A 17,162-nucleotide genomic window follows, 5' to 3' on the forward strand; every position below is an offset into this window, starting at 1 on the left:
AGGGCTCCTCCAAGGACCTGAGGTCTCTTTAAGTGTAGGTAATTGTGTGTAGCTTTAAGTAACTGAGGTTGAATTTTATCCTAAGAAGCCACTTATGAAACTTTGTTTTAACTGCAGAATTTACATATATTTTAAAATGAAGAATTCTGTCTATAAAGATGAAGGCTTAGAGAAATCTGGGATCTAAGATTGTAAAATTACCAACCAGTCTGGTTGTCAAGTCCTAGAAGGATTACATTATAATTTTTTAATGTTTATTTTATTTTTGAGAGAGAGAGAGACAGTGTGAGGGGGGAAGGGGCAGAGAGAGAGGGAGACCCAGAACCTGAAGCAGGCTCCAGGCTCTAAGCTGTCAGCACAGAACCCAACGTGGGGCTCGAACTCACGAACCGAGAGATCATGACCTGAGCCTAAGTCACTTAATCCACTGAGCCACCCAGGCACCCGTAGGATTATATTAGATTAGAATTGAAGGTGGTCTTTTCAGGACTAAGGACAATGAGACTCTCCTGAATTGGGAGTGTGCTTAAGACTTCCATCACCTTGAGGCACGTGGGTGGCTCAGTCTGTTGAGCGTCCGACTTCGGCACAGGTCATGATCTCACAGCTCTTGAGTTCAGGCCCTGTGTTGGACTTTGTGCTGACAGCTCAGAGCCTGGAGGCTGCTTCGGATTCTGGGTCTCCCTCTCTCTCTGCCCCTCCCCCACTCACACTCTGTCTCTCTCAAAAATAAATAAACATTTAAAAAAAAGAGAGACTTCCATTACCTCCAGAGAGACTGCAAATCTAAGGAGGGAACTGAATAATCCTAATGAGTATTTAACTTATGGAGTCCCATTTAATCCTCATAAACTACTATGGAGAGTTCATATTTTGTAGAAGAGATAGTAAGGTCAGATAGAAGTTTGTCAGTGGGCCTACAGCCACATAGCTACATGCAAATATAGATTTAAATCCAAATCTATGAGTCTCAAACCTTATTTCACTATATCTTTGTAGGTTCAAAAAGACCTTAGGTGGGATGCCTGGGTGGCTCAGTCAGTTGAGTGTCTGACTTCGGCTCAGGTCATGATATCACCATTTGTGAGTTCGAGCCCTGCATCTAGCTAGCTGCTGTCAGCACAGAGCCTGCTTCAGATCCTCTGTCCCCACCTGTCTCTGCCCCATCCCGCTTGTGCTCTCTCTCTCAAAATTGAATAAAATGTTAAAAAAAAAAAGACCTTAGGTAAAGTCTTAGTAGATAGAGTTATATGGAGTTACTAAGAGAAACCAAAGCTATCAAAGCTTTCACTAATACTTCAGACTATTACCAAGGACAACTAGACCCTCTTACCTTGAGGCTCAAACACAGAGTTTAAAGCTAAAATAGATGGCTTAAAACTGAGGTTGCATTCATGCCAAGCTCCCTTGTAGGCCAGTTAGCAATAGCTGACTTTGAGTTAGACACACTTCCATGGTCCAATCGGCTAATGTTAGAGTGGCAGTGTAAATCACTGCAATCTTTGGGACACGTGTGACCTATAAGAACACTTCTGTTTATTTTGTTCATCTGGTATTTGTGATAGACATGTAAGAGTCCTGCCCTGTACACGTCAATGTATAGAAGGGACCTAGTTAGGACAGATTTGTCATTTATTAGTATTGGCCAAACTGCTTCCAGGTTCAAATAATATTTATATCCATTAATATCTGGCTTGAATGGAATTCTGTAATTCAGCAAGTAATTTCATTATATGGTACTTTCCTTTTTGTTTGTCTTTTCATGAGAATATGGATCTTGTTTGTGTTGTATACTATGGCAACACTAACTCCTAGAACAGGTGCTTTGCGTAGAGGTCAGTAAATGTTTGTTTAGTGAACATAAACATAGGCCTACAATGATTCTTGCCAATCTGTTTCCCTGCTTAGTTCCTTTGCCTGTTTACCACATGAGTTATTTTTTCTTCAATTCTTCACTCTCCTTGAACCTCTAATCTTTTCGGTAAAACGTGCCCTCTCCTACATTGAAGAAAAGATGGAAGGCATCAGATGGGAATTTCTTCCACCATTGTCTCCAAACCCACAAACTTTTACTTGCTTCCATCTTTTCTTAATCCAGTGGGCAAAATGGGGTGGGAGTAAAAGTTGCTCTGTTCCTTGCAGACTCAGGCTAACATAGGCTCTTTCCTCTTCAACATGGGGTTTCCAGTGTTTTCCTGGGCGTAGGGATATCCAGCCAGCAGATGAAGGAAGGGAGAGAAGATGATACTTAGAAAGTTTGTATGGGTCAGATCTGGAAATGGACCAGCACCCAGACACATGGCCACTTCTAACCATCCAGGAGTCTGAGAAATGCATTCTTTTTGCACGCCCTACAAGAAAGGAAATGGCAAACGTTTAGCCAGTCTCTTTCATCCTATTTGGTTTGTTTTATCTGCTATGTTTTTACCTTCACCTTCTAGATTGGCTCATTCCATCAGCTTTTTAAAGCATGATTAAGTTTCTCCCAATTTTTAAAATAAACAACAACAACAATAGCACTTTCTTTGCATCCCCCAATGTATTCGTTTCCTAGGGCTATTGTAACAAAGTACCACAAACTGGATGGCTTAAAACAACATAAATTTATTCTCTCACCCTTCTGGAGGATGGAATTCTGAAATCAAGATGTTGACAGGGCCATGCTCCCTCTGAGACACTTCTCTAGCTAGACCTCTTCCTTACCTCTTCATAGTTTTTGGTGGTGGCCACTTTGATCCTTGGTGTTCTTTCACTTGGAGCTATATCACCGATCTTTCCTCTTTTCTCATGGCATTCTCCCTGTTGTGTCTGTCTTCACATGGCATTTGATTTTCTTATAAGGACACCCTTATTTTGGATTAAGGGCTTATCGTACTCCATGAACTGATCTTAACTAATTATATCTGCAGTGACTATTTCCAAATAAGGTCACCTTCTGAGGTACTCAGGATTAGGACTTTAGCATATCTTTTTGAGGGACACAAGTCAATCCATAACACCTCTCTCAATTGCCCTCTATAATTCTCCTCTTTTCTTCTCCTGCAATTATAGTTACTACGTGTCACCGTGCAAAGTTATTACAATATTATTGACTCCATTCCCTTTGCTGTACTTCACATCCTTGTGACCTGTTTATTTTTTACCTGGAAGTTTGTGCCTCTTAATCCCCTTCTACTATTTCACCCATTCCCCCTTCCCCTCCTCTCTGTCAGCAGCCTGTTTGTTCTCTGTATTTATGAACCTATTATTTGGTTTGTTTTAATTTTCAGATACCACACAGAAGTGAAATCATATGGTGTTTGTCTTTCTCTGACTTATTTCACTTAACATTATGCCCTCTAGCTCCATCCATGTTGTTGTGAATAGCAGGATCTCATTCTTTCTTATGGCTGAGTAATACTCCTTTGTGTACATATACTACAACTTTATCCATTCATCTATTGATAGACATTTAGGTTACTTCATTCTCCTCCCCTTAATTCCACACTTGGTGAATGAATTCTCTGTACTCACTGTCTATACTTTTCAGTCCTTAATGCACTTAAATAAGCTGTTTTATTTTAAAGATTTTTTTAAATCTTTATTTATTTTTGAGAGAGACAGAGACAGAGCAAGAGTGGGGGAGGGGCAGAGAGAGAGGGAGACACAGAATCTGAAACAGGCTCCAGGCTCTGAGCTGTCAGCACAGAGCCCGACGCGGGGCTGGAACTCATGGACTGTGAGATCATGACCTGAGACGAAGTCGGATGCTTAACCGACAGAGCCACCCAGGCACCCCTTAAATAAGCTGTTTTTATCATCATTCATATAAATATACTTTTACTATTTTCCTTGTACAATGTCCAGTAGATACTTTTCTGTTTATCTTACTTATCCTCATAGAAACATTTGACATTGCTGGCCACTCCCTTCTCAAACCTGTGACTTTGGTGAAACTTCATGCCTATTTCAGTTCATATGTTAAATGTAGGTGTTTTTGTAGTTTTGTTCAGACCCTCTTCTCACACCATGTAATTTTTCAATCTCCTCTATCCTCATGGCTTAAATTACTCTGTATATGCAGATGATTTTGAAATCTCTGTCTTCAGCTTTTACCTCTTTCCTGAGTGTCACACTCTTCTTAAGTGCCTTCCCAGTAGCTCAACTTGGATGGTCCGAGGTAATTCAAAGCTGAAGTCATCTTTTTTCAACAACACCTGATCTCTCTTAATTTTAGTGTTTGTAAGCATTTTAATCCAATCCATTTTACTTTGATTTAAGGAGTGGGGTAGGGGTGCGTGTTTCTCATATTTCAAATAATTGGCCAGTTGATGCAAACTATTTATTGAGGAATCCCTCTTTATCAACCTGAGATGCCACTTTTATATCAACCAATTTTTATATTTTGGTTAGATCTATTTTCGTTCTATTCTCTCTCAGTGATCTATGTATCTAGTTTTTCTTTATTAACAAATAGTTTTAATTATTGAACTACATAATATATTTTAGTAGATGATGACCTTGCTCTCAAACATTTGACCTATCTCCCTCCCTTTTTTTAATGTTTATTTTTGAGACAGATCTAGACAAAGTGCAAGGGGGAAGAGGCAGAGAGAGAGGGAGACACAGAATCCGAAGCAGGCTCCAGGCTCTGAGCTGTCAGCACAGAGCCCGATGTGGGGCTCAAACCCACGAACCGTGAGATCATGGCCTGAGCTGAAGTTGGATGTTTAACTGCCTGAGCCACCCAGGAGCCCCAACCTATCTCCCCTTTATTCATCTGGTTTCTCATTGTGAGTAGAAACCTCTTGTGCTACATGATTTTCATGAATGCTACACAGTATCCCATTTTTTTTCTGCTTATTGTGGTTTTAGTACTTTCCTGGACACTGGGGTGTTAATTCTAACTGTAGCCTTGGAGGAAGTAGAGAGTGGCTTCTGCCAAAGCCTCCGTTCTTTCAGCCTAATCAGTTAGAAATGCTCTGTGGCTGCTGCTCTGGAGGGGATGGAAATTTGCAATTATCATATTACCAGCTCTGTAATCCAGCATGCTGCATCTCTGTCTCTCACCCTCAGAAATTTCTAAGAGTATCAGCAACCCAATTTCACCCTTTGTTCCTAAGGGGGAGAATACAAAGACTATTGTAATTCGACTGGGAGCCTTAGGGAACAGGTTGTGTGTGTAGAGTGCCACCATGGGGTGTTCCTTTAAAAATTTTCTGTATAATTTATTTCCATGGCTGATCTGTTGGGATTTCTTGTATATCCTGCCTTTTTAGGAGAAATTAACTCAACTAAAATCTCTTAAAATATTTTTATGTATGTGTAGAGTGTAACAATTTTTATTCTTCTGTTAGCAAAAGCAAACTGATCTTTTTAGCCCCAGTCTTTGCACCCTCCAAGTCATACTCTTCACTATAGCCATTGTGATTTGACTCCTTTGTCTCTATCTCCAGTGCAGGCTTTTGGGCTGAGCTACTGACTCATGTGTACAGCTATTTATGTGACATCTTTTGGATGCTTCAAAATGAAACTCATAATTGTTCCTCTGAAACTGACTTTCCTTCCAGAATTTCTTCTTTTGGTAAATGACCACCCACTTCCAGAAAGGCACTAAACGGTTGCAGTCATTTCCTTGACTGTTGTAACTCCTAATTGGCCTTCTTGCTCTCCAAACTATTTTCTACCCAGCAGTTGAAAGAGCTTCATAAAATACAAATCTTATGACATCAGATTCTTGCTTACATCTCTTTAGTGTCCTCACATTACTGTTGGAATAAATATAAATCATCTCAACATGCCCTGAAAACCCTGAGTAGTCTGTCTACGTCTATACTTCTCCTCTTTCTTCTCTCCCCATGTCCTGTCCACTAACAGTCATGGATACTTGGCCTTCTAGATATGTTCTGAATGTATCTATATATCCATCTCTAGTGCCACCATTTTTCTAATGCCTCCATTTCAAGCCACCATTTTTACCTCATGTTCAGTTTTTCAGTGAATAACTGTTTTTCCGGATTCTACTCTTGTCTTCTTACAATGCTGCTCTACACCATTGTCATGATAATCTATTAAACATAGACATGCCTGTAGACACTCTTGACTATAGCCATTGTGACTTGACTCCCTTGTCTCTGTCTCCAGTCTAGGCTTTAGGGCCCGTGTAACTGCTCTGCTTATAACCCCTTTCAAATATAGCATAAAACACCATCTTTTTACTATAGCACACACGGCCCTCTACGATCTGGCTTTTATCCCTCCAATTTTCAGCCATGACCCAATATTCATTTGTCTTGTGCTGCAGCTTTAACAATAATTAGGATGACAATAATAATAATCCCCAATAGTACTGGCAGTTACCAATTATTAAGCATCTTTAATGTACCAGCTCTTTAACTATCTCTAATTCTGAAAATAATTTTTCTATTTAGATATTATAGAACCGCTGCTCTAGATTCATTATTAATTGAGATGCTGGCTCTTGCTTTGAAATAAAAATATTCTTTATAATGTTAAGTGATTATCCTTCTATTTCAAGTTTACTAAGATTTTATGAGGAATACAACTTAGAATGAAGTAAATACCTTTTGATAGCCACTAAGAGGGTTATATAGATATTTTTCATTGTTCTATTGATGTGGGATATATTGTGATGGTACATTGCTAATATTAAGGGAATTTGAGGAATTAATCTTCCTTGGTGCCATGGGATTTTTTTTTAAGTTTTTATTTATTTATTTCAAGAGAGGGAGAGAGTAAGTAAGGCAGAGAGAGAGGGAAAGAGAAAATCCCAAGCAGGCTCTGTGCTGTCAGTGCAGAGCCTGACACGAGGCTTGAACTCACAAGCCCTGAGCTGAAATCAAGAGTCAGATGCTTAACTGACTGAGTCACCCAGGCGCCTGGTGTCATGAGATTTTAATCTTAATATATTGCTATATTTGATTGACTAGTATTTTATTTAGCATTTTTAGATATATTCATAATTGAGATGGGTCACTACCTTATTGTATGAATGTGTGTGCATGCGCATGCATATGAGTGTTGTCTTTATCAGTTTTTAAAAATTTTTTATGTATTTATTTTTTGAAGAGAGAGAGAGATTGTGAGCAGGAGAGAAGCAGAGAGAGGGAGACAGAGGATCTGAAGGGCTCGAACCCACAAACCGTGAGATCATGACCTGAGTTGAAGGCAGACACTTAACCGACTGAGCCACACTGGAGCCCCTGTCTTTATCAGTTTTGACATCAGGGTTGTGCTACCCTCATAAAACAAATTGGTAAACTTCTAATTGCTTGTCATATATCAGTCTCTGTCATTAGATTATAAGCCCCATGAGGTAAAGAACCATGCTTAGAAATAATTCTAGCACAGTACATAGCACAATAAAATCAACATATAGTTATTTGCTAAATGTTTGAGTGAATCTTCATTCTCTAGGTGGGAAGCTGAGGATCAGAGTAATCAACTTGCCCTGGGCCATACATTTAGTAAATGGCAGAGCTGATCCTAAGAATGTATAAATAGAATCTAATGGCCTAGACTCATGTAGGAAGGTAGCATGCATGGGCTGGAAACTTGACTTTGTGGTTAGAATTTTAAAACTGGCAAATTGTGACACCCGGGTGGCTCAGTCGGTTAAGCGTCCAACTTTGGCTCAGGTCATGATCTCACGGTTTGTGAGTTTGAGCCCCACATTGGACTCTGTGCTCACAGCTCAGAGCCTGGAGCCTGCTTTGGATTCTATGTCTCCTTCTCTCTCTCTGACCCTCCCCCGCTCATGCTCTGTCTCTCCCTCTCTCTAAAAACTAAAAATAAACATTAAAAAATGGCAAATCAAATATCAGTGTCCTCCAATAACTGTCGTCCCTCGTCTTGGTTTAGACTTTTGACTCTGGAGTCTATGCAACTTCTGCCTTATCATGCTGTCTCTCAAACCACTTGGAATTCTTCATATATGCAGGGTCACTACATAATGTATTGTCCAAACTGGGTATTTTATAATTCTGCCTGGGTAACAGAAGTAAACTGGGAGTGTCTTGGGTACCAGATTGTATGGTTTTCTAACCCATACATACATAATGTGTTGTGTCTCTTGTATACATCTCTTTGCCCTTGTTCCCCTGCCTGAAAGGCTTCCTTCTTTGTCTAGACTGCTCTTACTAATTTTTCAAATGCTTCCTGCTTTGTGAAGCCTTTCTGCTTAGTCTCCTCCTTTCCCCCCAGACTCAGTCAAGTGTTCTAACATTATGTTTTCAGTGCTTTGTGATTATTCCCTTCTAGGATTTATTGTACTCTCCTAACCATGTGTGTTTAGTGGTCTGTTTTTCTGTTAGACTATGAGTTTCCTGAGGGCAAGGACCATGTCTTTCTTTTCTCCTGGTGCCTGACAGTGCTTGGTGTGTTGTAAGCACTTAGTAAGTATTTATTGAATACATGAATGCATAAATAAATGAATGACCAGTAAAATATAATTGTTTTCCCCATACCAGAGCTGTTATCTTTTGTCAAGGAAATGGAGCACGAAAATATGTTCATGCTTTACACTTGACATACGTGACTCAGCTCTTTCCACTGCCCACCCTTTAGGAAACATTAGGGCAGGAACAGATGGCCTCACTGTGTGTTGTGAGGTGTGTTAAATGAGGGCCTAAACTATACAGCTTCCACTGGTGTGCCACACTGCCTCGAATGTCGCCATCCCAGCCATTCCTTCGGGAGGAATACTGTCTTCAAATGGCCACTTCTAAAATTGTACATGTATTATCTGAGAGGAGTAGCCCTCTAAATGACCACTTTTTCCCCTACCCACTTGGATTTTGCTGGGAATAGGATATATAGTATACGGAATGAGTGAATCTGCCTTGCAATGAGAGAGGTGTGGGTGGAATTTTCCTTGTTTGTAATTATTTATCTGTCCATGTGTCGGAAATCTTTCCCCCCACTGTGATGTGAGCTCCATTAAGGCCTTCTGTCTCCTTTGGTTTACTCAGTACCCAGTGTAGCACCTGACTTGTAGTAGGTGTTCTGTAATATTTGCTGACTAAATGATTCTGTTTTCATGTTTACTTTGTACATATTTATGCACCTTATATCATTGAACACCATTTGTTTACTTACATGTTGTCAGACCCTGCTTTGTAATCCTCATTAGAGCTGAGGTACATTAAACCTCCGGGTTCAACCTGCACAGTCCAGCCCAGCCTCAAAACTGACCACTGTGGGTTCTGTATCACCAACTGGAGCTCTAATTTGTTTTGCTTCTCAAGCCTGGTAATGAGAGGGCAAGAGAGGGCCAAGAGAGGGCCGAGAGAGAGCACACAGGCCACATGTCAGAACTCTGGGTGCTTAAGGAGTCTCAGCCTTCTTGCTAACTTATGAATTTCAGATAACCATGATTGGTTCTTGCTGATTTCCTTTCTCCACCTTCATGGGATTGGATTGTGCTTCTTATATCCTGAGATTCTGGTTATGGTTCTCTTATCACAAGACTGAATTATAATTCTCAGTTTAGAGTATCAGTTTCTGTCAGGTACCTTTTTTTGTTCATTGCTATACTTCTGATACCCAGAAGCAATAGCTTGGCACAGAGTAGGTTTTAGTTCATTAACCTTGAATGAATGAGTGATGGAGCCCTTTTCAGAGAAGGCATGACTGCTTTTGCAGGGGGTGGTCTTGGGCAGTAGTAGTAATAGCTCTCATAGCTACCATTTATTGTTTGACTATTCTGTGCCAAATGTTGCCTTAAAAATGTTGCCTTAAAAATTTTTTTTAATTGGCATAATGATGTTATGAAGCAGGTGTTCTTGTCACCATTTTACTGATTACTAAACTGAGGCTTAGAGAAGTTAGCAGCATGACTAAGTCACATAGTAAGTGGTAGAACAAATCCATATTGTTGATTCTCGAGACATCAAACTTTCCATTTTCTCATACAAGAGAGCACTGCACAGGTGGTAGTAGGGTGACAATTTAGGGGACACAGATGGGTTGGGGATGTGGTATGGGTACTAAAGATAGACTCCATTGCTTGACATATTTGCCACGTACTGGCTCTGTTGCCCTTTGAAACTGAAGTTGTGCTATAACCAGAAGAGTCAGGCTGTCCATCTCTGAGAAGTCTATGGTTCAATAAGTACTGAAAGCAGAGAGGGCACTAAGATGGGCAGACATCAGTGTCTGTGCTGGGAGGTGGTTGTCTGTTGTTCACTACTGCTCTCTGCAAGCCGGTCAGGGTGCTGGGAATTAGAGCTTACATAGGGTTGTAAGCTGAGGGAGATAGTTTTTTTTAATGTTTGTTTATTTTGAGAGAGAGAGAGAAAGAGAGAGGTTGAGTGAGTGGATAAAGGGGCAGAGAGAGATAGGGAGAAAGAGAGAATCCCAAGCAGGCTTTGTGCTGGGCTTGAACTCATGAACCATGAGATCATGACCTGAGCTGAAACCAAGAGTCGGGATGCTTAACTGACTGAGCCACTCAGGCTCCCCAGCTGAGGGAAAATGGTTTAATTAATTTTGGATTATCTGCTTGGTTCCCCAAGAAAAAAACCTCAGATTAATTCATAATGTGAAATTTGTTGTTCCTCTCTTCCTTTTCCTTTTTTTTTCTTTCCCTTCCCTTTTCTTTTTGCCTCTCCCTCTTTCTCTCAGCAATAAATAAGTTGAAAACCTTTTTGGGTAATTGATTTTATTTGGCTGAATCTGAATGGGAAGTGAGCCAAAATACAAAGGTAATTGCGTTAGAATTTTAAATAAAATCTCTGATACTCAAATGAAATGCCGAATTGTGGGGTTGATCAATTCACATACCTGGCTTGTGCGAGCTTTCACAGATTTTGAGATGGTGGACATTACAAATTAACTGGCAGTTTATCAACATTCTAGCCTCTTGCTTTTTACCTAGGAGGGTAATACATTTCAAGGAAGAGTGGTGCAACCTACTGTGAGTGGAAATTGCTGGTAGTGCTTAGAGTAGTGGGAAGCCAATAACCTCTAGTCCAAGGGCAAGTACCTGGGGGCAATCAGTTCATTGACCAGGACTGGTGATGAACTTGTCAGATTTTGAATGTGTTTTCCAAAATTAATGGACATTTGCCTTTTCCAAAGGGATGGAAAGGGAAAAGAGTTAGAATTACAAAGGAGCTGGCATATGTTATTTCAAAGGTTTAACTTCCCAAAATGGAGGTAGTTACTTGGTAGCAAGTAACAATTTTCATTCTCTTTGTGCATCAAAAGATGCCTCATTAACACCAGAGGTACTCCTTGTGATCCAATCAGATGGATCATTTTATGCTTAATCTACTCATTCTTGCCTTTGTCTGTTTGTGCTGATCTTTGCCTGGATTACCTTTCTGTCTATGTCAGTCTTCACCATTCTCTGTTTTCTCCTTTTTCTCTTTTTTTTTTCCTCCTCCACCTCATCTTTCTCTTTCCCTTTTTCCTCTAACCCTCCTTTTCTTCTTAATAATGACAAAATACCAAGGATTAAAAAAGCTTTGGTTTGCAATTAATGATTACTTAAAGAATTGCCACACAGTGCCTATACACACTGAATAGAAATTACCTGAATGATCTCTTTTGAGACATTTTTTTCTTTTATAATCTTATGCATAAGGAGTCTGTATAACAATAGTTTAAGACCCCAAATGTCAGATACTGGTTAAGTGATTTCCAACCACTAACAAGAAGGATTATTCCAGAAAAATGAAAAAAATTAAATTTGTGCAGTGTAGGGGAACATATAGATAATGTGTACCTGGTACACACAGGGACTTATGACCACCCTATCTAATATGACTTGTACTGTGTTATTTTCTTTAATCTTCATTATCTTGATTAATCCTCACAACCACCCAATGTGGAAGATATTATTATCTTCATTCTAAAACACATGGGGACACTGAGATTCAGAAAGGTTAAGTAACTTGCTCAGAGTTAAGTAGCTAAGGAATAGTGGAGTTGGGATTTGAACTCATGTCAGCATTGTTCCAAGGACCAATTCACATTCTTCCCTCTAGTCCTCAAGATGCAACTCATTAAAGTCCACTTTGAGAACTCTAGCTCTGTAAGTTGGTTAATAATCTGAACTCATAATCACAGTCTGAACTAACAATTCTAAAACTTGACTATATGTTTTCATAAGTTATCCTTTGTTTCATGTGAATAAGCTTGAGACGTAAGCTTCTTTTATATACAACGCTGAGCATACAATAGGTACATTGGGCATACAATTCATCTTGAAGCAGAGGGAAAGTCAAGCTGTGGTTCTGAACATAGAAATTCCAGGAATAAGGAGTATTTGTTTACCTAAAGTCTAAACAACTGGATGAGACCTAAAGCCAATCCAAATAAGTGTTATATATAGTTTGTTTGGGAAGAGTTGGGGTGAGACACTGCAAGAAGGTAATTTAGTGATTTTTTTTCTTTTTGCTTCACTGACCAGTTAATGTTGTAGCGCAGCATCTCATACACACAAGAGTTTTGACTATGTTGGGTGAATCCTCAGTCAATAATCAATCATAAAGTAGATTAGACAATATCTAGATAATTAAAGTTGGCTTTATAGAGGAGCCACATTCTATAAGTTGGTCCTGTGAAGTGGATGTTGATACAAACTCTCTCATTGCTCTTTATTGTTCCAGATGTGCTTTGTCTTCGACTGGCAATGATGTATAAGATGTGGACTTTTAAGTTTTTCTCTTACTTCCTGTCGGTTGGCTTCTTTAAGATGACCTAAATATTGAAATGAGAGAGTAACTATTTGTATTTTGAAATCATTGACAAAAAGATTTCTATGTACAGTTTGCCTTTAATACATTAACTAGTTAAATTTGGGGCACCTGGGTTGCTAGCTCAGCCTGTTGAGTATCTGACTTTTGATCTCAGTTCAGGTGATGATCTCATAGTTGATGTTCTGCTCTGACAGCACAGAGCCTGCTTGAGATTCTCTCTCTCCCCTCTCCCCCCACCCCTCCCCCACATAGGCACTCATGTGTTCTCTCTCAAAATAAGTAAATAAACTTAAAAAAGTAACTAGGATTGAATGTATAAAATTTCCACTGATATGTAGGCATAAAATATGTAAAAATATGTCTATATTTCTAATCAAATGTATTATATGAAGGAAGGTATAATTAATCTATCAGCTACCCATAAATATATTGAGTTCTAGTATTGAAAGGATCCTTTGGTGAAGGCTTTGTGAAATGAAATGATCATCTGTTATTTATGGGCATTTGTCCCTTGGAGTTTTGCTCCATTGAGTTTTTAGTAAAGTGGAGATTGCCTCTATGCAGGGTTTTTCAACCTTGGTACTATTAATAATTTGGGCCAAAGAATTCTTTTTAAAAATTTCTTTAATCTTTATTTATTTTTGAGAGAGAGGGAGAGACAGAGCATGAACAGGGGAGGGCAGAGAAAGAGGGAGACACAGAATCCGAAGCAGGCTCCAGGCTCTGAGCTGTCAGCACAGAGCCTGATGCAGAGCTCGAACCCATGGACTCCAAGACCATGACCTGAGTCGAAGTTGAATGCTTAACCAACTGAGCCACCCAGGTGCCCTGGGCCAGAGAATTCTTTGTTGTAGAGGCCTGTTTTGTGCATTGTAGGATGTTTAGCATTGTCCCTGGACTAAACCCCCTAGAAGCCAGTACCATTCCCCTACCCCCTTTTTTGATGACAACCAAAAATGTCTCCAGAGATTGCTAAGTGTCTCCTGCAAGACAAAATTGTCCCTTTTTGAGAACTACTGAACTATGTAGGTCTTGAATATTAAGAAATAGTTCTATATTAGAATAAGCATAGCAATGCTTATATAACACTTATTTGTGGCCAGTGTTTTGCACATATAACTCATTTAATCCTTATAGTTCTGTAAAGTAGATACTATTATTATCCCATCTTTGAAATAGGGTAATGGAGGCACAGAGTGGGTTAAGTAGTTTGTTAAAGATTGCAGTGCCAGGATTTGAATTCAGGCTGGGTGGCATCAGCATGTGTCCTCTGAAATACACTGTACTATCTGTACAATGGAATGGCCAGAGAACAGAATTTTTTTTCTGGACAAATGATATTTGTGTTCTGGCCTAGTTATCCACATTGCATATCCAGGGGGGTCAGCTGTGGGCCTGCCGCTGTGAAAGACTTCAGATAAACGCTAAAGTATTATAGTTAATAAATTTTTTTTTTAAGTTTTTATTTTTTGAGGGGCACCTGGGTGACTCAGTTCATTGAGTGTCTGACTTCAGCTCAGGTCACGATCTCACAGTTTATGAGTTTGAGGCCCGTGTTGGACTCTGTACTGATAGCTTGGAGCCTGGAACCTGCTTTGGATTCTGTGTCTTGCTTTCTCTCTCTGCCCCTCCCTTGCTTGTGTGCCCTCTCTCTCTCTCTCTTTCTCTCTGTTAAAAATAAACAAACATTAAAAAATACTTTTTGCGTGTCATACTTGCACAGGGGCCATGCTAATCTTCTCTGTATCATTCCAATTTTAGTATATGTGCTGCCGAAGCGAGCACTAAAAAATACTTTTTAAAGTAATCTCTATACCCAACATGGGGCTCAAACTCATGACCCCAAGATCCAAGAGTTGTATGCTCTTCTGACTGAGCCAGGTGGGTGCCCCTCAATTTTTTTTTTCCCAAACCAAAGTATATCCAGCTTTATTAAAGATACTTCTCATAAACAATCATGGTATTTCAGGCAGGACATGGGCAGACATTTGGTAACAGTATACAACAACTTTCAAACTCCCTTCTTCAATGGACTACCCAAATCAGGAGGCCACTATAAAACCCAGTGAAGTTTTCGTTTGATGCTCTGAACAGGGAAAGTTTAGACTGAGGGTTGACATTTCACATTTGCATGTTGTTTAACAACTTTTTACAAGCCAGCCCCGACTTTCAGGAAATGAAAATGGCAGAATTACCAATCTGAAGCTCCACAAACTAAAATAGGAACCCTTTTGAGGGATGCCATCTCAATGGTGACACTAACGTCCAGATTGCTTTACATACTGGGAACCATTTCTTGGGGTCAGGTTCCAACAGGTCTCTGGGTTTAAGGGAGATAAGCTTATGTTGAAGGCAGAGGAGAAGAGGACATAAAAATGAATTTTAGTTTTTCCACACCACAAGGCGTTTGTGCCAAAGTGACTAATGTGTGTCAACATCAAGGAATCCCTCCTCCTGGGAACCAAGGGGAAGTTTCTCAGAACTAGAAGGGGATGGTGTTTTTCCCCTTGTATCAGTCTAGCTTCAGAGATATTCTACTACTGACGTATGCCCTTCCCCCAAAACAACACTGAAACGTTCTGTGTGCTAACAACATAGCTTAAAAAAACTAAAACAAAATTCTGCAGTTTTATAAAACTTGATAAAAAATAGTATTTCAAACTGTACAGCCACCAGAAGTACACAGTTACCCATAATGCACACACTTGGCATCTCCAGCACCTTTCTGCGCCTGGTCTCTTGTGGCACCTCCGTTTTCTGCATCAGCTCTCCCCTTGTTCCCTTTGGGTACCTTCTTCCCCTTCTTTGCAGGGGCCTTTTTAGGTTTGGACTCTGGCTTTGCAGGAGCAGGTTTAGCAGATAACCTTGCGGATCTTCTCTGTGGCTCATCCTTCACCTTGGCTTTATCTCCTTTAGCATCCCCTTCAGCCTCTCTCATGGGCATGGTGGTGACGGTGGTGGGACATAGGTGCTGGACGTGGGGATGCAGTGGCGCATGGGCTTTGTTCGGTCCGGGGGTCATTCTCACCTCTACTTCTTCATATGGATCCTCAACATTTTTATACCAAACATTTATACGCCCACTCTTTTGGTCACTAACTACTGTTGATTGAGTGAAAATGCTGCTATTTGACAGACCGAATATAACATATGTGCAGGCAAGGCCCATCTTATGCTGACTCTAGAGTCAATCCACTGATGGTGGATTGTATTTCAGCAGTTTTATGAAAATTAATGAAATTTTAGCCGATCTTAGTAGATTCACCTTGCCCAGAACTTGATTACCTGGCCTGAATGAAGAGAGGGTAGTTCCAAAATTCCAGTGTATTCTCGGTGGGCAGTTAATGCAAAATTTTCAGGTATGAACTTTGGATAGTTTGCAGATCAAGGAGATACTGAAAACATAAACCAGGGCTCTCCTTGGATGAATAATAGGTGGCATTAAAAGACTATTATTTGATCTCTTGCTTTTGACATTGGGTCTAATTATTCTACTAGTAGATGGTACCAGATCCTTGTTCAGTCTTAGCCTAAATGAGAACACGTGGCTTGGGTAAGACAGTTATATATTTTAATTCACTACATTTCTTCCTTCATTTATTCACCATTTATTAAGAGTTATTATAGTACAGTTTTTAACACTACTGACCCTCAAATCAAATTTTACCTATGATGCATATTAGTTGTATGATCTGGGGCAAATTACTTAATCTTTCCAAGCCTTAGTTTCTTGTTTGTAAAACTGAGATATTGTGTCTAATATTTACCTCAACATGATTGCTTTGAGTATTAAATCAAATAATGTATGTAAAGTCCTTGCAAAGTAAAATAAAGTCCTTGCAAGGTAAATAGCACATATTCAATAAGTGTTAGCTATTACTAGTATTGTGTACCTATTATGTCACTGTGTCTGTCTCCTAGGGAGAGGAAACAAGAACGTAAATAGTTAAAACACAAGGTAGAAGGTCATATGTCATGAAAGGAGGAAAATTAAAATGCTCTGGTAGTTCAGAAGAGATAAGAGTCCTGGATGAAACAGCAAGGAAGGAATCATGGAGGAAGTAACACCTAAGTTGAGCCTTGAAGGAAGGATAGAATGAAGGCATGCAGTTGTGAGAACACTATTTCTAGAGTCAGCTATAAATACCCACTGCGACTGGACTGCAAATGATGAGTCATCCTTTTCTTCTTCTTAATCCCAGTAATATGCAGAAAGGAAATCCACAGTGGTAGCAAATTCTTGCCACCAGTGTTCCTTCCCCTCATTTTCTGTGGAGAACACAGAAGGACAGTCTTGTTTCCTGCTGCAGTAATAGAGGCACTAAGTTCAAGGTCATGTAGTCAGCTTTAAATTAGACTGTTGTGCATGAACTCTCTAAGTAATCAAGCACCATGTACATTTTTATTAGGCATTTACTCTAACCTAATCTCATGTGGTGCTTTGGGGGTACAGAGGTA

General features: G+C 39.8%; 1 protein-coding gene and 1 non-coding gene across 2 annotated transcripts; both read right to left on the bottom strand.

Annotated features, from left to right (window-relative positions):
- Nucleotides 1-14,385: 14,385 nt before the first annotated feature.
- LOC111558789 lies at nt 14,386-14,489 on the bottom strand. Its single transcript, XR_002739929.1, has one exon. It is a non-coding gene; the product is annotated as a U6 spliceosomal RNA (small nuclear RNA).
- A 901-nt stretch (nt 14,490-15,390) lies between these two features.
- LOC101094576 (non-histone chromosomal protein HMG-17-like) lies at nt 15,391-15,648 on the bottom strand. The gene has a single exon (XM_045050391.1). It carries the CDS (start codon nt 15,646-15,648, stop codon nt 15,391-15,393), a length of 258 nt encoding a protein of 85 aa, XP_044906326.1.
- Nucleotides 15,649-17,162: the final 1,514 nt, after the last annotated feature.

The sequence above is a fragment of the Felis catus genome, chromosome X (assembly GCF_018350175.1).
Source record: "Felis catus isolate Fca126 chromosome X, F.catus_Fca126_mat1.0, whole genome shotgun sequence".
NCBI classification, from domain to species: domain Eukaryota; kingdom Metazoa; phylum Chordata; class Mammalia; order Carnivora; family Felidae; genus Felis; species Felis catus.

Coding starts and splice junctions, on each gene's coding strand:
- LOC101094576 (XM_045050391.1), bottom strand. CDS start 15,648: ATGCCCATGAGAGAGGCTGAAGGGGATGCTAAAGGAGATAAAGCCAAG.